Source organism: Lagopus leucura, unplaced genomic scaffold (assembly GCF_019238085.1).
Source record: "Lagopus leucura isolate 7727_CA_CO unplaced genomic scaffold, USGS_WTPT01 Super-Scaffold_100071, whole genome shotgun sequence".
Classification (NCBI taxonomy): domain Eukaryota; kingdom Metazoa; phylum Chordata; class Aves; order Galliformes; family Phasianidae; genus Lagopus; species Lagopus leucura.
In genome coordinates this window covers 881,140-903,016 of record NW_024962313.1, presented here as the reverse complement: position 1 = coordinate 903,016, position 21,877 = coordinate 881,140, and the positions used below count along the sequence as shown (strand labels likewise).

The 21,877-nt window shown below is 63.3% G+C and overlaps 1 protein-coding gene across 4 annotated transcripts; it reads left to right on the top strand.

Moving 5' to 3' along the window:
- Positions 1 to 2,332: 2,332 nt before the first annotated feature.
- Positions 2,333 to 21,577, top strand: SMTN (smoothelin). 4 transcript variants are annotated; one of them, XM_042887045.1, is made up of 21 exons: positions 2,333 to 2,452; positions 6,082 to 6,242; positions 6,332 to 6,425; positions 6,512 to 6,590; positions 6,676 to 6,980; positions 8,058 to 8,154; positions 8,348 to 8,622; positions 8,809 to 8,872; positions 9,716 to 9,808; positions 10,087 to 10,485; positions 11,230 to 11,330; positions 13,267 to 13,383; positions 14,437 to 14,601; positions 14,726 to 14,801; positions 14,894 to 15,058; positions 15,708 to 15,770; positions 15,923 to 15,989; positions 16,137 to 16,307; positions 16,383 to 16,506; positions 16,586 to 16,737; positions 20,546 to 21,577. In XM_042887045.1, the coding sequence occupies exons 1-21, from the start codon at positions 2,402 to 2,404 to the stop codon at positions 20,694 to 20,696; spliced, it is 2,970 nt and encodes a 989-aa protein (XP_042742979.1). In that variant the 5' UTR covers positions 2,333 to 2,401; the 3' UTR covers positions 20,697 to 21,577. The 4 variants fall into 4 exon arrangements, with proteins under 4 accessions (XP_042742979.1, XP_042742981.1, XP_042742980.1 ...); XM_042887047.1 differs by lacking the exon at positions 10,087 to 10,485 and adding an exon at positions 18,064 to 18,233 and having other exon boundaries at positions 2,335 to 2,452; positions 20,546 to 20,633; XM_042887046.1 differs by lacking the exon at positions 10,087 to 10,485 and having other exon boundaries at positions 2,335 to 2,452.
- Positions 21,578 to 21,877: the final 300 nt, after the last annotated feature.

The following is a 21,877-nucleotide window of genomic DNA, read 5'->3' as shown; positions in this document are numbered from 1 at the left end:
TCGCTTGCTCACATGGTCAGAGCCTTGTACAGGCATTTAGAGCTGAGTTGGAACCATAGCAGATCTGTGACCTCTCTTCTGGACTGACAGAGTTTTCTGCCCAGCTCCAGGTGTTTGTGAGGTGTCAAAGGGCTGGGACATCTCCACACAGCCATTTACCTGCATTAAAGCAAGCAGGACTGAGTTTCCTGGCTACCAGCTGTGCCTCTGCTCAGGTCTCCATCCTTGTGGCTGCCTGCAGGCTTGCTCTTGCCTGAATGGCGCGCAGAACTCATCCTAGCCCTGCACACATACTGCTGTCCTGAGCACATGCCAGCCCTGCTCCAGCCTCTGTCTCCCATCTCCCTCTGCTCCCAGCAGACGCAGTGCTCTTGCCAGCCCGTGGCTGCATCCTCTGATGCTGTGCAGCTGCTCCTGTTGGCAGCATGGGACCGGCACAACCAGGTGCTTGGCACAGTGAGATACAGCAGGAGCATCTGGCTCAGTGCAACACTCTGTGTGCCACACACTGCTCATAACGCTGTGGAGTGCCTGCACCTCTGTGAGCAGCAGGAGAGGGCAGACCGATGGACAGACCATCTTGTGCATGGGATGGTAGACACAGCAGAGGTTCAGCCCCGGAGATTGATGCTTGAAACAAATCAGAGCAAAGAGAAGCGGTGTGTGCCAGCTGGGTATGGTGAGAACTGGAGTCCTCAGTGCCTGCAACAGCATTGCTCCTCTTCAGGCAGATGTGGGACCTTCCTCATCACACGGCTGCTTCATGTCTCGGTGATGAGGCATCCGCAGTGCTGGTAGGAGGCTGTACAGTGCCTGTGCCAGTGCAGGATGTGAGGAATTAAATACTTCTGATCCTGCCCTGGCCTTGAGCAGAACGTGAGTCACATTTGAGAAATGGGTACATCTGTTCAGGAAGGAGTGTTCTGTCCTGAGCGAATGGCATCAGTTGTGCCCGGGCAGATGGGCCCCATGGCTGCTCCGGGACAGAGACTCGTGCTGAAGGGTTGGCAGAGCTGCACACTGCTGTGCGTTCCTTACCTCCTTCTTCTCTGGGGTTATCAGCTCTTGAAGCCACCTGATGCTGAACTGCATGCTGAGTGGGAAATAGGCAAATCCACAGCAGCAAGGCTCGGATGTGCAGTCCCCAGGAGGAAGAGGAGGAGGCACAAAACCTGGCTGCCTGCCTCCCTCCTTCAGCTGAGAGGTAGGTGCAGCCTCACATGGCTGGAGGAGTTTCTCCACTGCCTGGGCACCTTGGGGCCCTGAGCCATGGGAACTGAGAACCCCAAAACTCAGCCAGCATGATGTCACTGCTTGCAATAGCTCCGTGGGAGCTGCCCTGGATGTTGGCATGCAGAGGAGCAGCATCGCTGTGTTACACGTGTGCTTGTTGCACAGCAAAGCCAGGAGCTTTCCTCCTCCCCCTCCTCCCTGAGCGCATGCGGTGGCTTTTGGTAGCCAGGGGCAGGGGAATAGAGGCCTGGCACAGGCATCCCGTGGGGGCGGCTCTCTTTGCTTTACTTCTACATGATTAACAGAATCTCCTACAAAACTGTGTTCAGCTGGGGGCACGCACAGCAGCTCTCCAGGGTCACTGCTGCCGAGAGCCCAAGGGATGCAGTGCCATCAACGCTGAGCATGCAAAGGTGCTGCAAGGTCACAACCTTGGGTAAATGTGGCTCAGTGAGGCACAGGGGGACACCTTAACAGGTAGTGATGGACAGCAGTTGCGGAGGAAAGCTCTGCCTGTGTTGAGACTCTCGTGCTCCAGGCTGCCGTATCAGCAGAGCTCAGCCGTGCTCCCACCTCCGGGTGCTGTGCAGGACCTCTGAGCACACCATGCCCTCCTGCACCCACCGGGCTGACCCCAACGAGCCCCAGGGAAGGGGCCAAGAGCTGCAGTCCGGGAAAAAGCTCCGGGCACATTTACAGCCAAATTTGGCTTGTTTTTTTTTTTTTTTTTTTCTGCTGAAAGCCCGAGTCGGACGGAAATATTTCCGTGATGTCTCTCTGCCGTCGGTTTCTAATTCCGAACAAAAGTTTCCTTTTACACAAACAAACTTCGCCGAGATCGGGCAGCCCGTGCCCAGCCGGGGCTCCGCACCTCGGGGGCCTCACCGGGGGCTGCCGGACCGCGGGGGGAAGCCGGGCCCGCTCCCCACCTCTCCCCACCCTCCGGGGGCGGCCGTACCGAGGCGGGGACGGGGCGGGACGGCGGGACCGGTCGGGGCCGTCCCGCCCGGAGCGGAGAACCAATGGCGGCGGTGGGCGCGGGCGGGGCGGCGCGGGGCCGGGCCGGGCGGGAGCGGGACTGCGCGGGGCTGAGGGAGCGGGCCCGGCCCGGTGCTGAATCGGGAGCGGACGGGACCCGGAGCCTCGCGGGGGGCAGCGGGCGGGCAAGATGTCCCAGGAGAGCCTGCAGGGTATGGACGAGGGCGCGCTGAGAAAGCTGGTGAGTGCCCGCACCGCGGGACGGGGGGAGGGCGGGAGGAACGCTCGATGCGCCCGCAGGCGGCACCGCTCCCGTTGCGGCGTGGTGCCGGTGCCCTCGGGCCGGGCAGAGAGCGGGGCTGCTGCGGGGAGCTGCTGCGGGTCCGCGGGGGGAGCTCCGGGCGCTCCCTCGGCGCTCTTCCGGCTGTGTCCCCTCGCCCGCTCTTCTCGGACTGACATCCGTCCGTCGGCTCCGTTCCCTCGGCCGGCGGTTCCCCGCTGCCGGCACGGCTCGCTGTGCGGTGCCGGGCGGGACGCGATGCCCGCCATCTGCCACGCGCGCCCCGGGTCTCCGCTTCCCGCTGGCCCGGCTCCAGCAGCCGAGCCCTCCCCGGCCACCTGCTTCCTGCGGGCATCCCGGCGCTCCCGGAGCAGCTTCCTGCCGGCCCCGCTCCGTGCCAACACCTTGGCTGCGTTGTTGCTACCGGCCCGGGATGGGTGCTCTCGTGGGCCGTGGATCGCTCCTCGTGCGGGAGTGGGCTTCTACCCAGCCGGGGATCAGCGCTGGGAAGCTGCTTTGGGACGTGAGCTGCCACCCGGCGTGCCACCCGGTTCGGTGCCGCTCGGCCGCCTGCCCGCTTCCGTGAGCTGAGCCCCGCGCCGGCTCCACGGGCTGTTTGGGGAATGGAGAGCGGCAGGAAGCTGAGTCAACTCGGAAAGAACGTCCGCGGGGAACAGGAAAGGGTCGGGGTGCCGCTGGGACAGCGCGGAGGTCAGCACAGGGTCCGTGCAGCCCGCAGCTCCCAGCTGTCCTCAGTCCGCTGTGAGTGCAAGCTCACAAACCCATCTTCAGCCCTGGAGATGTGGGGATGGGTGCTCGGGGTTTCTCTTGGCTCTCTGCTTTCCACCTGAGGCCTCAGGGAGCTGAGAATGAGGCAGTGCTTCTCCGTGGGGCTGTCCCCGTTTGACCACAGGGTGCTTCACACCTCTTCATCCTTTCCCACCGCAGCGGGCTGCATGCGGGTGCTGCTGGCTGGCTGTGCAGGTGTCCGGGGAGAGCCTGAACCCGTGGGGCTGCACAGCATTCCGGCACTGCACTGATGTGTGCTGCTTCTCTCCATCCTGCTGCAGCCCTGGGTCTCTGTGGGTGATGTTCCCCTGTCCCCGAATGGCCTCACCCCACGGCTGCCCGCAGCTCTCCCTGTGCCCATGCAGCTGGAGGAAGCCTGCTCCGGGCTGACGTGAGCCGGGGAAGGAATTTTTTTTTGGTTAGGTTTTGGCTCCGCTTAGCTGGAAGAGGATTAGCCCATATAAGGGAAAACTGCCTGCCTCTGCCGCCGCTTCCTCCCTGCTCTTCTCTCTCCCCATCCCTCGGTTCCTTGTTCTCCTCCTCCTTTCTCCCAGTGGCTGAACTCCCAGCAGTTCGCTGATGTCCCCGGGGTGCCACCGTGTGGGACCTGAGGGCAGCCCGGAGCGGGCGCTGGCTCCCCGCAGCGGTGAGGGGCAGGTGCTGCTGTGGGGCTCATCCTGGCCGGCAGCGATGGGGATGCTGCTCTGGCTCTTTTCCCCAGCGCTGAGTTTCCCTGCGGCCACGCTCCGGCTGCTCAGCGCCCCTCTGTGCGCCGCCTATCCTAGAGCTGGATGGAAAGCCTGGGCTAATTAGAGCTAATTATGGCCCTCTGCTGGTGGACCTGCCCTGAGCTGAGGCAAGGCTGAGTGCTGCCATGCTCGGGCATCACCAGGAAAGCAGCTCGTGGTGGTTTGCCAGCACCCTCCTCACAAAGCCACTTTGTGTGGGACGAGGCGGGCGTTTGCTCACAACCATTAATTTACTGCGGGCTGGGCAGGGCCCGTGGGGCCCTGGCATGTGCCGAGCTCAGGGCTTGTCACTGCAGGGCCCTGCGGCCCCTTCCAGCCCTGGCTCTCGCTGTGGTTTCCGGCACGTTGCCCCATGAGCCGTGCGTTTGCCGTGCGCTGGCTCCATGCTGACGTGGGCTTGGGACAGGGCTCCTGCTGCCCTACCGCCATCTCTCCTGCAGAGGAAAGGCTGAGCCCTCTGGGACCCCGGGTAGGTCAGACCCCATCCAGCAGATGCCCATGGGAAGGGCAGACCCTGGTTCTTTTTCCCTCCCTCCACGCTGCTCCTTTTGCACCCTGGCCACAAGGCTCAGAGCTCCCGTGTCGGGTGCCGGAGCTGCAGAGCACGCAGTCGGCAGTTTGTTTAGCAAATGGTCAGGGCCTCGGCCTCCCAGCGTGGGGTGGAGGAGTGGTTTTGTGCCCTAAAGGCCTTTACACAGCTGCAGAGCGCCTTGTTGCCTCCTTTCCATCCTCCCGGCCCATTGCAGAAGTCCCTCGGGAGGCTGTGGGTGTTCAGATGGCAGCTCTGCCCGGCACTGCCTGGGGCTCTGCTGCTGCCTCAGGACCTTCTGTGCACACAGGATTTGGGATTGCTGCAAGATGGGGTGGCCCCAGGGCCTCTTGCTGTGGCCTTGGGCCTCTCCTGTGCTGTCTGCTAGGGCAGAGGCTTCTCCCACCCCAGGGATGCCATGCAGGGCTGTGAGGGTGGGCTGGGGCTGTTCACATGCCTGGCCTTATGGTTCAGTGGTGCTGAGCTCACCAGTGCTGTGCTCCAGGACCCTGCTGTGTGCTGAGCCAGCAGGGAAAGGGCTGTTCTGTTGCAAAGGCTGTGACACCGGATGAGAGCTCACACCCTGCAGCACGTGGCACAGGGCTGCAGCCCCCGGCTCTGTCCCCAGGAGGCGGATGCTCGCACTGCTGCAGGATGCTGATATGGGATGCTGATATCACTGCACGACAGGGGGTGCTGGGAGGGACGTGGGAGGGAGCATGTTTGCGTTAAGCCGCAACCCCTGATGACAGTGATCCTCATTTCCAACACTGTGCTGCCCAGTAGGAGCTGACCCACATGGGAAGGTGTCCCTGGGGGTGGCAGTGTGAAAATTGCTGCTCCCAGATGGGTATCGGTGGCTTTGCAGGGATGGGCTGTGTCAGCAGATGCAGTGTGTGCCACGGGTCTGCAGTGGGCTGCAGCCTCCCCCAGCTTGTTGCATGCCTGGGACAAGAGCTGTGCTTCTGGCCCCGCTGTGACCTGGAGCTCAGTGACCAGTTGTTTGGCCTGGCAGTGTCCTGTGGGAACATGAGGAAGAGGACTGCTGCCTTCGCCCTTCGGTGCGGCCGCTGCTGCTCCCAGCATGCCAGGCCCTGATGCTGACAGCAGCTGCTGCAGGTCACTGGGTTTATTTTTAACAAGCTCCATGGGAAATCGTTTTCCCGGTTCCCTCACCGCGAGCCAGTGCTTGGGCAGGGCCTGGTGTCTCGCAGCAGAGCTGTACCTGCTTTGTGCAGGGGCTGCTCTGAGCACAGGCTGCTGGCACAGCTCACGCTGCAGCTCTGCTCTGGAGGAGGGGAAGCCCCCCGTGGGCTGCTGCAGTGCCGGGTGCTGTGCCCGCTCCCCGAGGCGATGTCCAGCTCTGGCCGACCTCACGTCCCATCCCACGCCGGGGTTGGGCCACCCCTCGTCCCCCGGAGCGGGGGCAGACAGTGCCAGGCAGTGTGTGCCAGGCGCGTGGGCAGCACGGGACAGACGGCCCCATTGTGCCCAGCGCCCAGCCCTGCCCTGTGTCCTCCCAGCTGGAGGCGACGCTGGACCTCGCCGAGCGGCGCCGCATCCGCTCAGCCATCCGGGAGCTGCAGCGGCAGGAGCTGGAGCGGGACGAGGAGGCGCTGGCCTCCAAACGCTTCCGCACCGAGCGTGGCAGCCACCGGCAGGACAACAAGGAGAACTGGCTGCGGTGAGTACCTGTGGCACGGCAGGACCCCGGCACCGTTGGCCGTGTGGGACTCGGCTCCCGTGCGGCTCTCACCCCTGGCTTCGGCGCAGGTCCCAGCAGCTGGAGGAGGAGCAGCAGAAGGCCCTCGCTTCGCTGTCCCGGGAACTTGAGTCCATCACCGATGTGGAGGAGCTGACAAAGCTGGTGAGTGCCTGACGGCGGGGTGGCACGAGGGAGCTGAGTGCCACCGAGCCCTCGCTGTGCCTCACTGCTGGCTCTGCCCTCCACAGCTGCGGGCAGCCAGTGAGTACGAGGAGCGCAAGCTGATCCGCGCCGCCATCCGCAAGCTGCGGGCTGAGGAGATTGAAGGTGAGGTCTCTGTGTCTGGGCTGCCCTGCAGATGCTGGGATGCGCCCAGCTCCTTCCTGAACTTTACCTTATTGCTTCCACCCAGCTGCAGCCCTGGCTGGGAACGTGCAGAGCAGCCGCAGGGATGGCGCTGAGCCCGCAGCCGTGCCCGCACGTGCAGAACGCAGCAGGAGAGATGATGCTGAAACGGCAGCTCTGGTCAGGAACGGGGAGAGCTCCCAGAGGGCAGGCTCTGAGCTGCCGGCCGTGGTGAGTGTGGAGAGCAGCACTGAGCCCGTGGAGAGCAGCCGAAGGGGCGATGCTGAACAGCCGGTGCTGACCAGGACGGAGGAGAGCAGCCACAGGGGGGATGCAGACAGACTGACTGCTGAGGAGCCTGAACGCTCTGTGGTGAGTGCTCTGGGGTGCCACTGGGAATTGCTGAGTCCTTTGCTTGTGCCAGCCTCCTGGGGGCACAAATCCCTGTGCGTGTGTGACTTACCTGCCTTAGGGGACTGTGGTGGGTGACACTGGTGGTGGAGCAGAGGTCTGTCGGGACGTGGGGATGTGGCTGTGCTCAGGACACTGACATGGGCTGCGTGAGGGCTCCCTGCTAGCCTTTGAAGGGATTGGTCCTGCTCCAGGACTAAGCTGGTGCCCGGTAACGATGGATGAGCTGGTGGAGCAGGGGCAGGGCTGAGAGTGGTGGGTGCAAGCCCAAGCTCCCTGCCTAGCAGTGATGGCCTTGCAGGACATGGCTGATTTGTGGTGGTTGAGTGTCCTCCCAAGGACACAGCACAGGGCTTCCACATGGGAGAGAAGGTGGGGAAGGGACAAGCAGTGGTTTGACCCCCAGGCTGCCTCTGTTCAGCCCAGCTTTTCCATCTGCCTCCCTCAGGGCCTGTATAAGGCTGGTGGCAGGGGAAGGGAAGGTGACCCTGTGCCACTTCCTTCCTGGTCAGCATCTGCTGGCACTGCGGCACCCCGAGCATACAGCTGTCTGTGTTTTCTGATTAGACAGCCCATCTCACCTCACCTGGACAATTTATCCAAAAGCTAAAGCATTTCCTTAAGCAGAGACCATTTTGGCACTGGTTTCCCCCATGCATCCCTTGGCTGTATTCCCCTCTCTGCCTCCCCCTATCCTGTAGTTACACCGGGATCTCAGCCCATGTTGCCCTGGGCTGGTGATTCCACTTGCCCCTTTGTAGCACCATGGCCAGGATACTTATCTCCTAGCAGCCTTCTGCAGTAACCCTGGTGCAGGGTGTGAACTGCTGTGTTTGATGAAGTCTCACTCCTTGCCCTGCAGCATGGGGATGGCACAGGGGGAGGCTGCAATCTGCGGCATGTCCCTGGCCAGGTGCAGGATGGGACAGCACTGCTGGAAGTGGCATTCTGACCCACCTTGCATGAGAATGTGCCTGGATGCAGTGGGGTGGAGGCAGCAGTGGGGCTGTCTGGGCTCTCACCCCTGCTTTCTTCCAGGCCCATGAGCAGGAGGAGGAGCAGGAGTGCAGGCAAGCTGAACTGCAGGACCTGAATAGCCAGCAACTGAGAGAACCCAAGAAACCCCCTGCCCAGGGTAGGTCCATGTCTGCAACACATTCCAGGGGAAGAGCAGAGCTTGGGAGGGCAGGAGAAAGTGAAGTTTGAGAGAGAACATGAAGATGGAGGGGCTGCAGTGGGTCTCCTGAAAAGCCTGAGCTTGAAGCCAGGTGCTGGGCTGGGGCCACAGGAGTGGAGATGCTGTACAGAGCCTCTGATCTGTTCTGCAGCCACAGCCTCAGGGACCCTGGTGCTCCTGGACCTGCACCCAGCCCTGGAGCCCACTGCAGCCCCACAGCCCGGAGAGCAAACAGCAGAGCTGGAGCTGCACACCAAGCGGGCATCTGAGTGTGAGCTGCAGTACCAGGAGGAGGGATCTGGCAGCCCCTGTCCTGTGCAGGAGCCCAACGTGGAGCCAGCAGAGGCCCCATGCAGCACAGGGCAGAGCCGCCAGGCGGAGCAGGACGGCCCAACACAGCCCTGCGCTGTCACTCAGAGTGGCCAGGTATGGGAACACTGCATTGATGGGTGCTGGAGCCACCCAGACCACAGCCCCAAATTCTCAGCGTGGGGCTGGAGGTGCTGTGCCTCACATGGCACATGGCCTGTCACGGTGCTTGCCCCTCTGAGCTGCGTAGGTCACATTTTGCCAGCTCCCCAGCTCACCGTGCTGCCCCTTTCCCCCCTGCAGTTTGTCATCTGCGTGCGAGGCCAGGTGTCTGGGAAGGCTGCGATGCCACAGGAGAAGCCAGCGGGTAAGGGCTGCCCCAGGCACCCCCAGGGCATCCCTTGTGAGCCCAGGGGATGCACTGCCGCGTGTGGGGCAGGACGGACCTCTGGGAATGGGGATGCAGCGCCTGATTGGGCTCATGGCCTGCTCAGGCCTGGGCCAGGCAGTGGGGTGGCAGGCACAGTGTTTACAAGTCCCCCAGCTACCGGCCGGGCTGCTGCAGGGCCATGAAAGGGAATCTGTGCATGCAGCAAACCTCGGCCTTTTGCATTCTTTGTCCCAATAAGGATGGAGCTGAGCACCGGTCCAGCCCTGGCCCCCCCGGGGCTGTGCTTGCTGGCCTGGCCGGGGGCTGTGCGCTGCTCTGGGCCCTCCGTGCCTGGCCGGGTGCTCTTGGCAGCCCAGAGAGATTGTGTTGGGCAATTGATGCCCTTATGCTGCTGTTGGGAAAGCGTCTCCCTTCTTCTGTGCCAGGAGGAAATAAGGCCAAATGGGAGCTTGCAGCTGTGGGCACCCTCAGGTCATGGCTCTGCAGGGAGCCTTCAGTGTGGCACAAGCTCAGGCCTGGTGGCTGGGGAAGGGCTGAGCCCTGCTGCCCTGGGGCAGAGCAGGGGCAGCGGAGCGGCTCGGCTCCCTCCTGCATGCCATAGAGCCTGGCCCTGCTCTGCTGGGGTCCCATGGGAGCTGGGATAATCACACAGCCCGTGTTCCTCCATCACCCTCCTGTGCTCTGTGGGGTGCACTGAGCTCCAGGGACATGGGTGACATGGGGGAGAGCTGACCTCCCTGCTTCGTTCAGTGCTCACTCTCTGCTCCCTCCATCTCATTCCTTGCACACGGACATGGCCTGTCCCTTCCCGGCTGATAGCACCCACCCAGAGCACGGCACGGACCCCATCTCGCCTCAACGCTCAGCGCTGGGAGCAAACGCCGTCCTCGCCGTGCCCACAGGGCCACGCAGGTGAGGGCACATGGTGACTGCTGTGCTCCATTTGGGGCTCCCATCCGTGTGTGTGTGGACAGGCAGAAGCTCAGAGAGCTGCCGGGCACCCGGGGGGCAGCATCCCTGTGGGCGGCATGCGTGGGGACGGCGTGCATTGTGGGGACAGCATGCACTGCAGGGATAGCATGCACTGCGGGGAGGCTGGGGGGCAGCGCGCATCGCGGGGCGCCCGGGCTGCATGCACGGCGTGCAGTCGGCGTGGCACCCATCTGACCCGGCTGCTCCGTCCCCCGCAGAGCCGAGCCCCGTGCAGCGCTCCTCCTCGGTGCGGGAACGCGCGCAGCGCTTCACCCCTTCGGGCGCGACCTCGGTGGGCACCGCGGGGCGGCAGCGGGCGGCGGCGGGCGGCCCCGAGGGGGCGGGCGGCGCTGCGGGGCGGGCCGGACCCGGCCAATGGCAGCGGGGGCCTCGCACGGCCCCGCCGGGCCCCGATCAAAACGCGAGGGGAGCCGGTAGCGGAGGAGCAGAGCAGCGCCCGCCGCCCGCCGGCCCCCGCCCCGCCGGTACCGGCCCCACCGCCGCCCACGACGGCATGAAGACGTACTTCACCATCGAGATCAAGGATGGGCGCGTGCAGCCCCACACGCAGTCCGTCACGCCCCGCATCGTGGCCGCCCCCGGCAGCCAGCGGGCAGGTGGGCACCGGGCGGGCGGCACGGGGACAGTGGGGACGGTGGGCACCCAGGGGACGGCAGGGAGGGTTGGCGCCTGGCTGGACGTTGGACGGCTGGATGTATGGTGGGTGCTGCAGGACAGGCAGGTGGGGGAGCAGTGGTGGGATGTGGGATGCTGGGGGCCCAGCGTGGGCTCTGCAAAGGGGCGGGAGCGTGGCAGCCCTCGCTCTTTGGCTCCAAAGCTTGCCCCTATCCAGGTGCTCCCTCCTACCCTACAGTCCTTCCTCCAATCCCACAGCCTTGTCCCCTCTTGGCTCTGCAGCCCAGCCCCAGAGCCCAGCACAGCCCCGTGCTCTTGCCCTATCCCTACAGACCCGCCTCTGTGCTGGCATGGGCATCGTGCAAAGTGCCATCCCCGCTGCTGCCCCTGTGTGCCATGCAGCCCTGCCTGCCCGTATCAGGACAGGATGCCTCTGTGCGCTCCCTGGGGCTGTCCCTCACACCGGGAGGTCTTGGCTCCCCCTGGAGAGCTGCGGGAAGTGTCCATCTTAGGGGTGAAGGCATGCTGGGGGGGCCTGGCTCCCCCTTGACGCAGCAGCTCCCACATGCTTTAGACGTCCCCGCAGCCCTCTTCTGCGCACCAGAGCTCAGAGCTCTGCTGCAGGAGCAGGATGCGCCGGAGCCGGTGCCTCTCCCCATCTGCGGGCACAGGGCTGAGCCTGTCGGGCTGGAGCACTCCCCGAGTGCCCGCGGCTTCCTTTGCAGAGCTCACCCTGGGGCTGAGGAGCACTCCCATCCGCATCACCGCCATCCCCAGCAGCACTGGCGGCATCTGCAGCATCACCACCAGCAGCAATGTCGTCAAAGTGAGTGTGCTCAGGGCCCTGGGTGTGGGGTGGGAGCAGCCCCGTGCATCGAGGCAGGTGCTCGGTGCCGGCAGCTCGGTTGGGGGGCTCTGTTGTGTGGATAGGGGAGCCCCCAGGGCCTGTGTGTAAACCCACATCTTTGTCCAGATGAGCCCCCCCTGTGCCACAGTGTGTAGAGATGTTTAGAGAAGGGGGTGGGTAAGGGGCAAGTTTTGTGGGTCTCCCCCTTTGCTCTCAGATACCTCGTAGGGTTGTGGCAGCTCAGGGAAACCCACTGCTATCCAGCCCTGTGTTTTCCGTTCTGGGAATGAAGCTTGGCCATGGGGCTTGGGAGCATCTCTAGGGCCCTGCTTCAGGGGCTCTGCCCTGCAGTCTGTCCTGGATCCTGCCTCTTCCTCCTTCTGTGCTCTCCAGCTGTGACTGCCTGGTGCAGGGGGATTCTTGGGGACAACTGGAAAAAAAAAAAAAGAAAGTTACACCCACCCCTGGCTCCGATCTGGGTGGAGATGAGGACACAGCCCTGGGTGCTGCGGTTGCAGGGCTGGAGGTGCCTAGAAGGCAGCACAGTGCTTACAGCTCTTCAAGAGCTTTTATCTGCTGTTGGCCATCTAGGGCAATGCAAAGTGTGCGCGTGTGCAGTTGTGTTGGCAGGAGCTGGGATGTCCAGAACTGTGCTGCCTTGCTCACGGGGCCAAGTGCCTGCCTGCTTCTCCGGGCATGGCCAAGGTGGTGGTCAGGGTGCTTCTCACTTGCTGTGGGCCCAGCTCGGTGCTCACCTCAACCAGCATGCAGCCTGGAGGGGCTGCAGCAGGTGCTGCCCATGCCAAAGGTGCAGCTCTCTGCCCACGGAGGGTGACAGCCCTGCACTAATGCGCTCATACAGGCTTGGCCCTGCGGCCCGTCAGCTCTCATTAAGGTATTAGCAGTGTTGTGGCACTGGGTGGGTGCTTGGGGACCAGGGCTGGACACGACCTCCAGGTGTGCTGCGAGCGGGCAGGGAGGAGGAGGAAGAGGAGGAGGAAGGGGCTGTGGTGCCCTCAGCCCTGCCAGGTAGGGGTTGGTCTGACCCATGGTGTGTGTGGGGCCGGGAGCTGCTGCCTTTTGCTGGGAGTGCTGTGTGCGCCTTCCGTGCTGGCAGATGTGGAGCTCATGGGGCTCCGTGCAGCAAGGGAAAGTGAGACCCGTGGTCACAGCCAGTAGCACTGCCCTGCAGCGGTGCTTTGAGCTGGGTGGGTGCCACGGGGGCAGGATGGCTGCGGGAAGTTGTGCAGGAGGGGCTGTCTGCACGCAGCAGAGCAGTGCTGCTGGGGTGGATCCTGCAGGGTCTCTGCTACTGCCTGCTTGCCTCGCAGAGCCCCGCTGCTGCATGGCCACAGTGGCAGCAGCTGCCAGGCTGCGGAGACAGAGGCAGGAGCCCATTCCCTGCAGCAGCCCCCCTTTGCTGGGCCACCTGGTCCCATGGGGCCTGGAAACACTTCCAAGTGTCAGTGCCTGCCTCGGCGCCCCTGCACGGGACCCCCGGCCGCACCGTGACAAGAATAGCCGGGCCGGCCTCCGGCCGGGGGTGGTGCCCCTGCAGCCCCTATAAAGGGCAGGGGACAGCTGAGAGGGGCCCGCTGCGGCACCCGCAGCCCTGGAACCCGCCGGCAGCATGCCGGGGAACAGCCTGGAGGACCTGGCTCAGGCCGGGGCGGCCGAGCTGGAGGAGCTGCGGCGGGAGCTGCAAGCCTTCAGGCGGGCAGTGGAGGGGCAGCTGGAGCAGGCCGTGCGGCAGGTGCAGCCCCTGGCCCGCGCCCTGCGGGATCTGGAGGAAGAGCACCTGGTGCTGCGGGCCGAGCAGGCGCGCCTGGGCCGCCGGCTGGACCTGCTGGCCTTATGGCTGGGACCGCCGGAGCCTGCGGAGAAGGACCTCAGCACCCTGTTTCTGGAAGCACAGGATCCTTGCGCTCATTTTGAGGGCACCGAGGAGTCCGGCAGCCCGGTGGCCCATCCGCCCACTTTCTCCAGCACGCGCCAACAGTCGACCCTGCACCTCTCCCGGAGCGACAGTTTTGTGAGTGCGGGCCAAGCCGAGCCCGGCTGGGCTGCTCCGTCCTGGGCAGCACCCGCAGGGGGGGCACGGTGCCGGGGGCCGAGGAGAAACCCTCGGCTGGGGGTGGGATGGGCGTGCGGTGTGGCTGGATCAGCTGCAATCACAGCCTGCTGCTGTGGGAGGCCGGTGCCGGGCAGGGCTGCGAGCCAGTGGCGCCTGCCTGCTTCGCATTGCTGGCGTGCCGGCTGCGGGGCAGCTGTCCCGGCCCTTGTGTGGGCTCGCCTCGCGGTCGTCACCTCGCCCTGCGGTGGCCCTGGGCTCTGTGCTGCTCCTTCTGCCCAGAGCTTTGCTGCATTGCTGGCCCTGGGCTGAGCCACCAGGGAGCCGGCCGGTGCCAGTAATGCGTGCCCTCACGCCTGGCAGCGGTGTGAGATGGGGCCAGGTGTGCAGCGGGGCTGCCTTGGCCCGACACCTCCCACCCGCTGCCTCCAGGCCCTATTCTGGGCCTGGAGAGCTGCCCACGGCGCATTGCTTGGGGGTCGTGCTGAAAGGGACTTGGTGTCCTGGCCGTGCTCCCGCGGGGGCTGAGCTGGCCTAGTTCCTGAGCGGAGATGACGAGGAGGCTCTTGATCTCCTGTGCAAGCTCTTCTTTCTGCTAAGTCCTTTAATTCCCTGGAAATCCCTTGTGCTGCTAATGGTGCGCACTGGCTTTGCCAGCACCTCGCCGGCTTTAGGGCACCAGGCATGGTGCCCCCCCTGCCTCACCGGAGGCCCTAGTAGTGGCAGTGGGTGGTGGGTGTCTGCAGGCTGCAATTTGGAGACATTTTGGCAGCAGGTACAAGAGCACCTGGGGCCTCCTGGGGCAGGGTGGGCTGTGGTGTGCTGAGTGTTGGGGATGTGGCATTCTGCCTGCGTTGGTCACTGCTGACATCCACGGCGAACCACCAGCCGTGAGCTCCTACACCACACAGTGCATTCCCACAGTCCCTGCTGCCTGTGGCACTGGGTGAGCATCGGGTTCATTAGGGGGCAGTCGGGCTGGTGAGGCTCAGGCATGCGGTGCTCTCCTTGCAGCCGATGGAACCGGAGCTGGTGGTGGAGCAGCCCCAGGCACCGAGGCTGCAGCCGGAGCTGCCCAATGGCATGGAGAAGGTCCAAGTGAGGGAAGTGGAGAAAAAGAGCAAGCTGAATGTCGAGGAGCTTAACAAGATCGAGGATGAGAGTGTTCTGGATAAGATGGTACGTCCTTCACTGTGATGGTGCGGGCTTCTGAGAGCAAGATCCAGGCTGGAGATAAAGGGGCTTGGAACTGGGTGGGAGAAAAGAGCAGAGGGGCCGTGCTGACCTCCCCTTCCTCCTACAGCTGGATCAGACCACGGACTTTGAGGAGCGACGGCTGATCCGTAATGCCATGCGGGAGCTGCGCCAGCGCAAGCGAGGTAGTTGGCAGCTGCTGGGAGGGGGCAGTGCTGATTCCCCATGTGGGGTCACGGATCTCGCTGCTGACACCATCTCCTGTGTGCATTTGCAGACCAGCGGGAGAAGGAACGGGACCAGCGGCTGCAGGAGATGAAGAGCCAGGCTACAGTGAGCAGGGCTGGCCACAACACTGAGACCACCACCACGCAGAGCACCCAGTCAGCCGATGGCTCAGCCCGCAGCACTGTCACCAAAACTGAGCGCCTCATCCAGTCCAGTAAGAGCAGGGCTCTGCAAGCACACTTGCTGCCGAGGATCACCACGAGTTCTCTGTCTGCTGTTCTCTGTGATTGCCCTGGTTGAGACCACTGGCATTTCCAGCATTAGCCCAGCCTGTGGCATGCACCAGGCTTTGCAGAGCCCAGGGCAACGGACAGCAGAGAGCTGGGCATCTTCTGTTGCTCTCCCTGTGCAGGGAGGTGACAGCATAGTACACAGGGTCAGCTGCACCCTGCAGAGAGCAAGACCCTGTTTTAGGGCCGGGTTTCACTGTCTTTCCTTGGTCAGCCTCCTGCTTTAGCCTTCCTGGGGCCTGAGCCCTGAGGGGATCTGCTCTAGTGCCTTCCCACCTGACCCGTGTTCCCCATTGGGATGGCACAGGGCTTGTGGGCCCTCTCCTGTCACCCACACTTCTGCCACCTGACTCAAGCTGACAGTAGCTGTCTGTGGCTGCTCCAGCCTTCCTGCCTCACTGTTCCATCACTCTGACCTCTCCGTTCCACCTGGTTGCTGCCTCGGGGCACACAGCTTCTGTCTCACCCCCATGCTTATGCTGGATGTCTCCCTGCCATGCTGTGTAGACCCGAGGGTAGTTCACAGCGCTTGGTCTCTAACCCAGCTGACCCCCTTTACTTTCTCCTCTGCAGATGATGGCAGCAAGACTTCCCGCACAACAACCATGGAGTCGAGTTATGTGAAGAGATCAGACAGTAAGAGCTTTAGCTGCCTTTTATCAATGGCAATCCCTAGTGCTGCAGAGCACATAGCAGAGCTTCCCCAGCCTGCCCCAAATCCCCCAGCCTGCCCAGCTCCTCTGCTGCTCCGTGACTCCTGCCTGAGGTCTATTTCTTCTACTCTGCAGATGGCAGCAGCAGCACGTTTGTTCAAACCAAATCATCCTACAGCTCATCTTCCAAGAAGACAGGCAGGTGAGTGGTGATGCCAGCAGCCAGGAATCTTGAGCTGTGCTGGTTCTGTCCTAGGAGCGTGGAGTTCTTTGAGCTGCAGGGATGATGAGGAGCTGAGAATGACAACGTTCCTTTTCTGCACTGAGGCTTTGCCTGTGTCTCTTGCAGCATCTTTGACCGGGAGGATGAGAGTGCCTCAAGGCAGAGCAGCCTGGCTGCGCTGGAACGGCGCCAGGCTGAGAAAAAGAAGGAGCTGATGAAAGCTCAAAGCCTGCCCAAAACATCAACCTCACAGGCTCGCAAGGCCATGATTGAGAAGCTGCAGAAGGAGGGCGGGAGGTGAGGACATGCCAGGCAAGGGGCAGTTGGGGCAGCAAGCATCACATGCGTTACCCTCTGTGTTTTCCCCCTCAGCTCTCCAAACCCTGCGGCACCGCGTGCAGCTGTGCAGCGCTCCTCCAGCTGTGGTGTCCCCAACGCCAACAGCATCAAGCAGATGTTGCTGGACTGGTGCAGGGCTAAGACCCGGGGCTACGAGGTCGGTGCTGCCTCCTCTCCCAATGTTGGGCAAGGCTGGGCCAGTCACTGTGCACCTTAGTAACTCTCCTTTCCTGCAGCACGTGGACATCCAGAACTTCTCGTCCAGCTGGAGCGATGGCATGGCGTTCTGTGCTTTGGTCCACAACTTCTTTCCAGATGCTTTTGACTACAGCCAGCTCACACCCCAGAACCGCCGTCACAACTTCGAGGTGGCATTCTCCTCTGCAGAGTACGTAACTCCAGTGCTACCACAAGGGCTGTGGGCACGTCCCACGCTCAGGACAGCTCTTTCTCCTGCTGCCTGGGCACAGGGACACAGGCAGGGCTCTGGAGGAGCTGGCCATGCTAGAGGCTCGGTGCCCGTTCGCATCGCTCCTTTCTGTCACACAGTGAGGTTGGGGAAAAGCTGACTTGGCTGTACAGAGCCGCAGTGGGCCAGTACAGCCCAGTCTGTTCTGAGGTGGTGGGGATGGGACTGGGTCTCCTGGGCATGGAACATAAAAGCCAAAGGCAGAGCAGGCTCTGTGGGGCAGGGCACCAGCCATGCACAGTGCAGTACCTGGGCAGCTGGGAGTGGGGTTTGTACGTGCAGGTGCCTCCTTCACGGTTGTAGGGGCTCAAACACCGTTGCAGCTTCTCAAGTCTCTTCCCTCCCCTTTTGCTTCTGGTTTTCCTGGGTGCTGAGAGATGGGAGCGCATCCAGCTGGAGGGCTGGAAGCCAGGCCCTCTCTCCTTCCTTCTGTCTCTCCTCCCATCCACTCCTACTCTCCTCCAGCACCCTGCTGGCCTCGCCTTGGGCAGGGCCAGGTGGGTTTCGGAGGGGCCCCATCCCCACCTGCCTGTCAGGTGGCAGCCGGCTGGTGCTCAGTGTGGTGGCACTGGCTGGGAGCTCCCGGCAGCTCCCGCAGTGCTGTTCAGTGGAGCAATCGGGAATAGGGGGCCGTGTGCCTGGGTCTTGGCACTCCTATTAATAGACTTTTTGCTTTAATTGGGACCGGTGCGTGGACTGAGAGAGCCATCGATCTCTCCGGCCTGGAAGCCAGGTGGCCTCTTGTCCTTCCTCCTCCTCCAGCTCTTGTGAGCGTCTTCTCCTGAGCTTCCTGCACCAGGGCTGTGCCATGCGGTTCCAAGCGGAGCTGGGCAGGATGCTGGGCTTGCCCAGCCCTCCTGGCTGCTCTATATACAAGCTATATAGAGCGCCGCTCCGCTCTGGAACTCGCTCCCCGAGCACCGGGCGCGCCAGAACACATCACTCCCTCTTCTGTCTCGTTCTGTCATTCCCTCTTGACCTCACGCCTGTCCACACTGCTCACCTACCCTCCCATCCCCTGCTTGTGAGCCCTGGCCCCCCCAAGTCACACTGAATGGCCTTGGAGCGCGGCGGCGCCTGGAGCCGTCCTGCCCTGCATCGCGCACCCCCAGAGCATGTGAGAGCAGAGCAGCATCTGCCCGGGGAATGGGAACTGCATTGATCCGTGTCTCTTGTTTTCTCTCTTTCTCCCCTCCCCGACTGGGCTGCGGTCACTGGCTTGCCCCTCTCTCTCCCTGCCCTCAGGAAGCACGCAGACTGTCCGCAGTTGCTGGACGTGGAGGACATGGTCCGGATGCGCGAGCCAGATTGGAAGTGTGTGTACACATACATTCAGGAATTCTATCGCTGCCTGGTCCAGAAGGGGCTGGTAAAAACCAAAAAGTCGTAGCCCATTTTCACCCCCGGGAGCGATGGTGAGAATCTTCCTGTCGATCTACTGCCGCACACCCACCCGCCTGCGTCCCACCGCTTGGCAGGAGGGCCGGGGAGCGGCCGCTGCGGCTGGGGCAGAGAACGGGGCATACTGGTGGGAGAGGGCCGAGTCCCGTTCTGGGAGCAGGGTGGAGGCGACTGGCTGCCTCTCTCCTTTCAGAACAGCGCTCGTGGGGTGAGGGCTGAGGAGGTGGTCATGGAGGGGACCCAGGGCCCACGGCTCTCCAGCCTGATGCCAGCAGGAATGGGGCTGCCGTGGCTTTTCCCTGCCTTCCTCCCGTTCACCCATCCCAGCCCAGGGGGCTGAGCAGCTGGATTCCAAGGAACACCGCTTTGGTCACCAGAGTGCTCCAGCCTCACTGCCCGCACTCGCTGCCTCCTTTTTCTGTACTGGAGGCTGCCTGTCCCAGGCACGCAGAGGCTGCTGGCTGCAGTGGAGGGCCGAGGGGCCGGTGCTGCGCTGCAGGATCAGGCGTGGCTCAGGGTGCTCCCCTCCCATCGAGGTGCTGCCTGCTCATATATGGGCAGGAGAGGGGAGCCTGGAAAGTGTGACTCAAGGCTGCAGTCCTGCCTCTTCTTGCACTGTTTGTGCCTGTCTTTCAGGGGCATCCTAGCTGGCACTGGAGCCTCCTTTCCCCCGGCTCTGCACTGCACTAGCACACCGAGGCCCAAACAATGCCTTTATAAGGGCAGAGCCTGTCTCCCTCTGCTGCCTTAGCTTTTCCGTCCCCCTGGCTGGTGGTAGTGGGGGACCTGCTGTGCTCAGGCGGGTGCTTTCCCAAGGCCCTGAGCATGCCCTCCTGGGCTGCTGCATCATACAGTGAGGCTTCTGCAGCCAGGCCCTAGGCTCAGAGCCCATTGCTTCTATGGCTGTCTGAGTTCCAGCCCTGCAGCATTAACCAGGAGAGCGGGGCGTAAAGCGCAAGGCCCCAGGCAGAGCTCCCAGGCTGGCTACAGCCTTCCAGCATGGCTGCAGCACTTGTGAGGAGCCCTGGGGCCAGGCAGCTTTCTTTGATCTGGGTGCTCCTTGCACCCATGCCTTCCTGCCCAAGGACTGGCACCAACTGTGTGTCTGTGCCAAGTGCCAGCCCGGAGCTCCTTGCTACAAGGGCTGTGCAGGGGCACCAGAGCACATGATGGGGCTACCAGGGTCTGCAGCTTGGCATGAGGGGAGAGGGCTAGGGATGGGGCATTTTGTGGCAGGTGTCTGATGCTCCCAGTATGGTCACAGTTGTCCCAGTGAGCCCCTGCCTGGCTCAGCCTGCGTGTCAGTGAAACCTGGAGCCAGGCTTTATGGGTTCTGCAGGACCCTAACAGGGATGGCTCCATCCCCAGCCCCTGCATGAGCCTCAAGCCCAGGCTCAGCTTCAGGCTGCTCAGCCCCAGCCCTGATCTTGGTGCTGGTGCCAGCACAGCCTGTGCTCTGTCAGCCAACACTGGCAATGGCTGCTCCAACTCTGGGCACTGTCCTCTCATAGGTGACAGCAGCACTGGGCTGCTCCCAGACAACCCTGCCAGCCCCAAGACCTGAAGAGCCGTGTGAGGGAGGGAGCTGCCCCTTCCCTTCCATCTGTACCCTGCCTGGCTGCAGCAGCAACAGCCCCTGCTGTGCCAGCGGCCCCAAAGACCAAGGAGCCACCTGGGGCCTGATGGAGCCACGTCTTGGGGTGCAGGCTGGCAGCAGTGGGGCAGGGGTGGTGCTTATAGCCAAGGGTCAGAGTGAGCAGCAGTGTCATCCCAAGGCCAGCTTTAATGATGGAGAGGGCCCTAAGGTGGAGAGCAGCTGGGGAAGGGTCTGGCACAGGACTCAGTGCCCAGCCCGGGCATCAGAGCAGCGTAGTGACTCCTGGATGAGGTAGCCATAGGCCATTGCTGAGCCCCTGGAAATTGTGTGGCTCTGGCAGAGTCGTGCCCACAGTCAGGCCCAATGCAGCCTCCCCGGGCTGTGATCCAGCAGCTGGGTGGGAGGCTGGGAAGCATGGCCAGGGGTTGGGGAGTGCAGGGCAGCGTGGGGTGAGGCTGCTCTGGTGGCTCCACCGCAGTGCAGTGACCTCAGCCTGCACTCATGGTGGGGGGAGCAGGTCTAGGAGGGCTACGAGTCCCAATAGCGGGGCAGGGCATGGGTGGCAGGGGACTGTGGAGGCAGTGGGGTGAGCAGTGCCGGCAGGCTGCCTGGCCTCGCAGGCCACACTGGGCTGGAGACACTGAGGGCACAGTGAGGCCGGGGGCAGCCTGGCGCTGGCGGCCCCATCGTGGCCTCCTGCAGGTGTGCTGAGGCCCCATGTCTTTGCAGGATGCTGGCGGACTGCGTGCCCCTGGTGGAGGTGGAAGACATGATGATCATGGGGAAGAAGCCGGACGCCAAGTGCGTCTTCACCTACGTGCAGTCCCTCTACAACCACCTGCGTCGCCACGAGATGCGCATGCGGCAGAAAGAGTGCTAGAGCCTGCCCCGGCCTGCGGCTGCCCGACACCTCACTGCCCCCTCCCTGCAGGGACGCTGGTGTGCGGAGGAGCTGCCGCCCCATGGAGAGGCTGGCAGCGGGGGTGGAGAGGCTGTGGGGCTGGCGCTGGACAAAGTTTGGGGCTCCTGGGTCACCCGTTGCTTCAGCCTTGCTGGAGCTCCTCGGTCAGCTTCTGCCCCGGCTGGCTGCCAGCTGAACGTACGGGCAGGGCAGAACGGTGCCAGGCGGGTGGTGCCTAGGATGCCACTCTCCCTGCAGCCAGCTTGGCTCTCCTCCCCTCTGCCATACTCTAGTGTGTTAAGTTATTCATTCTCAAGGAGTTCTTTTTATGTGGGCAGGGTCCCTGCTTCCCCCGGGAGGCTGGGGCAGCACAGTACCCTCGGGCCCTGAGCCAGCGCAGGTCTGTGTCTGTGTGGCTCAGCCCATGGACCCTGCAAGCCAGGGCCCAGGTGGGCGCTGCTGGTTTTGGTGCAGCCGGGAGGCAGAGCGCCCTGCTCCCCAGGCGGCCTGAGAACAGTTCTGGGCCACCTGCAAGGAAGCCTCTCTGCCCACCACAGTCCCTGCTTGGTGCCACCTCCCTGGGGACGGCCCTGTGCCAACACCCTGCTTCCCACCGCACACACGTGCCCAGGGCGCTTCCACGGCGGGGACCTGCAGCACCGCCGTGCTGGGGAGCTGGAGGGGAGCGGGGAGGGCCCCAGGGAGCGTGGGGCCAGGGCCAGGACCAGACAGCCCCCGCGCTCCTCCCCAGCTCTGGGCACCTCGTGCTCAGTGCCACTTGCCCCTTCATCACAGTCTACACCTGCGTTGACACGTGTACCAACACCAGCCAGACAATAAAAATTTATTCTATAGGGTGATTCTTCTGCCTCGGGTCCTCCCCAACCCCTTCCAGCAACCACTCCACTGCATGCAGGGCCACTTCCCCTCTCCCTGGGAGGATTTGCAGCCTCAGCTGCACCAAGACCCCTCAGCTCTGGACCAGAGGGCCCAGAGCTGGGCTAGCACCCTCACCCCTTGCTCCCAAAGCGTGCCCAAAGCTTTGGCGCCTGATTTACGTGGCCATGAGGACAGCACAGGAACTACATAGCAACCCTGCAACCCCCTCCTGCCTCTGTCCTGCAGGCATGGATGTGCACCCAACTGAGACTGCCCCAGAA

Coding starts and splice junctions, on each gene's coding strand:
- SMTN (XM_042887045.1), top strand. CDS start 2,402: ATGTCCCAGGAGAGCCTGCAGGGTATGGACGAGGGCGCGCTGAGAAAG. Junction 9,809..10,086: donor GTGCCCACAGGGCCACGCAG/GTGAGGGCACAT, acceptor CGTCCCCCGCAG/AGCCGAGCCCCGTGCAGCGC. Junction 14,802..14,893: donor GCTGCGCCAGCGCAAGCGAG/GTAGTTGGCAGC, acceptor GTGCATTTGCAG/ACCAGCGGGAGAAGGAACGG.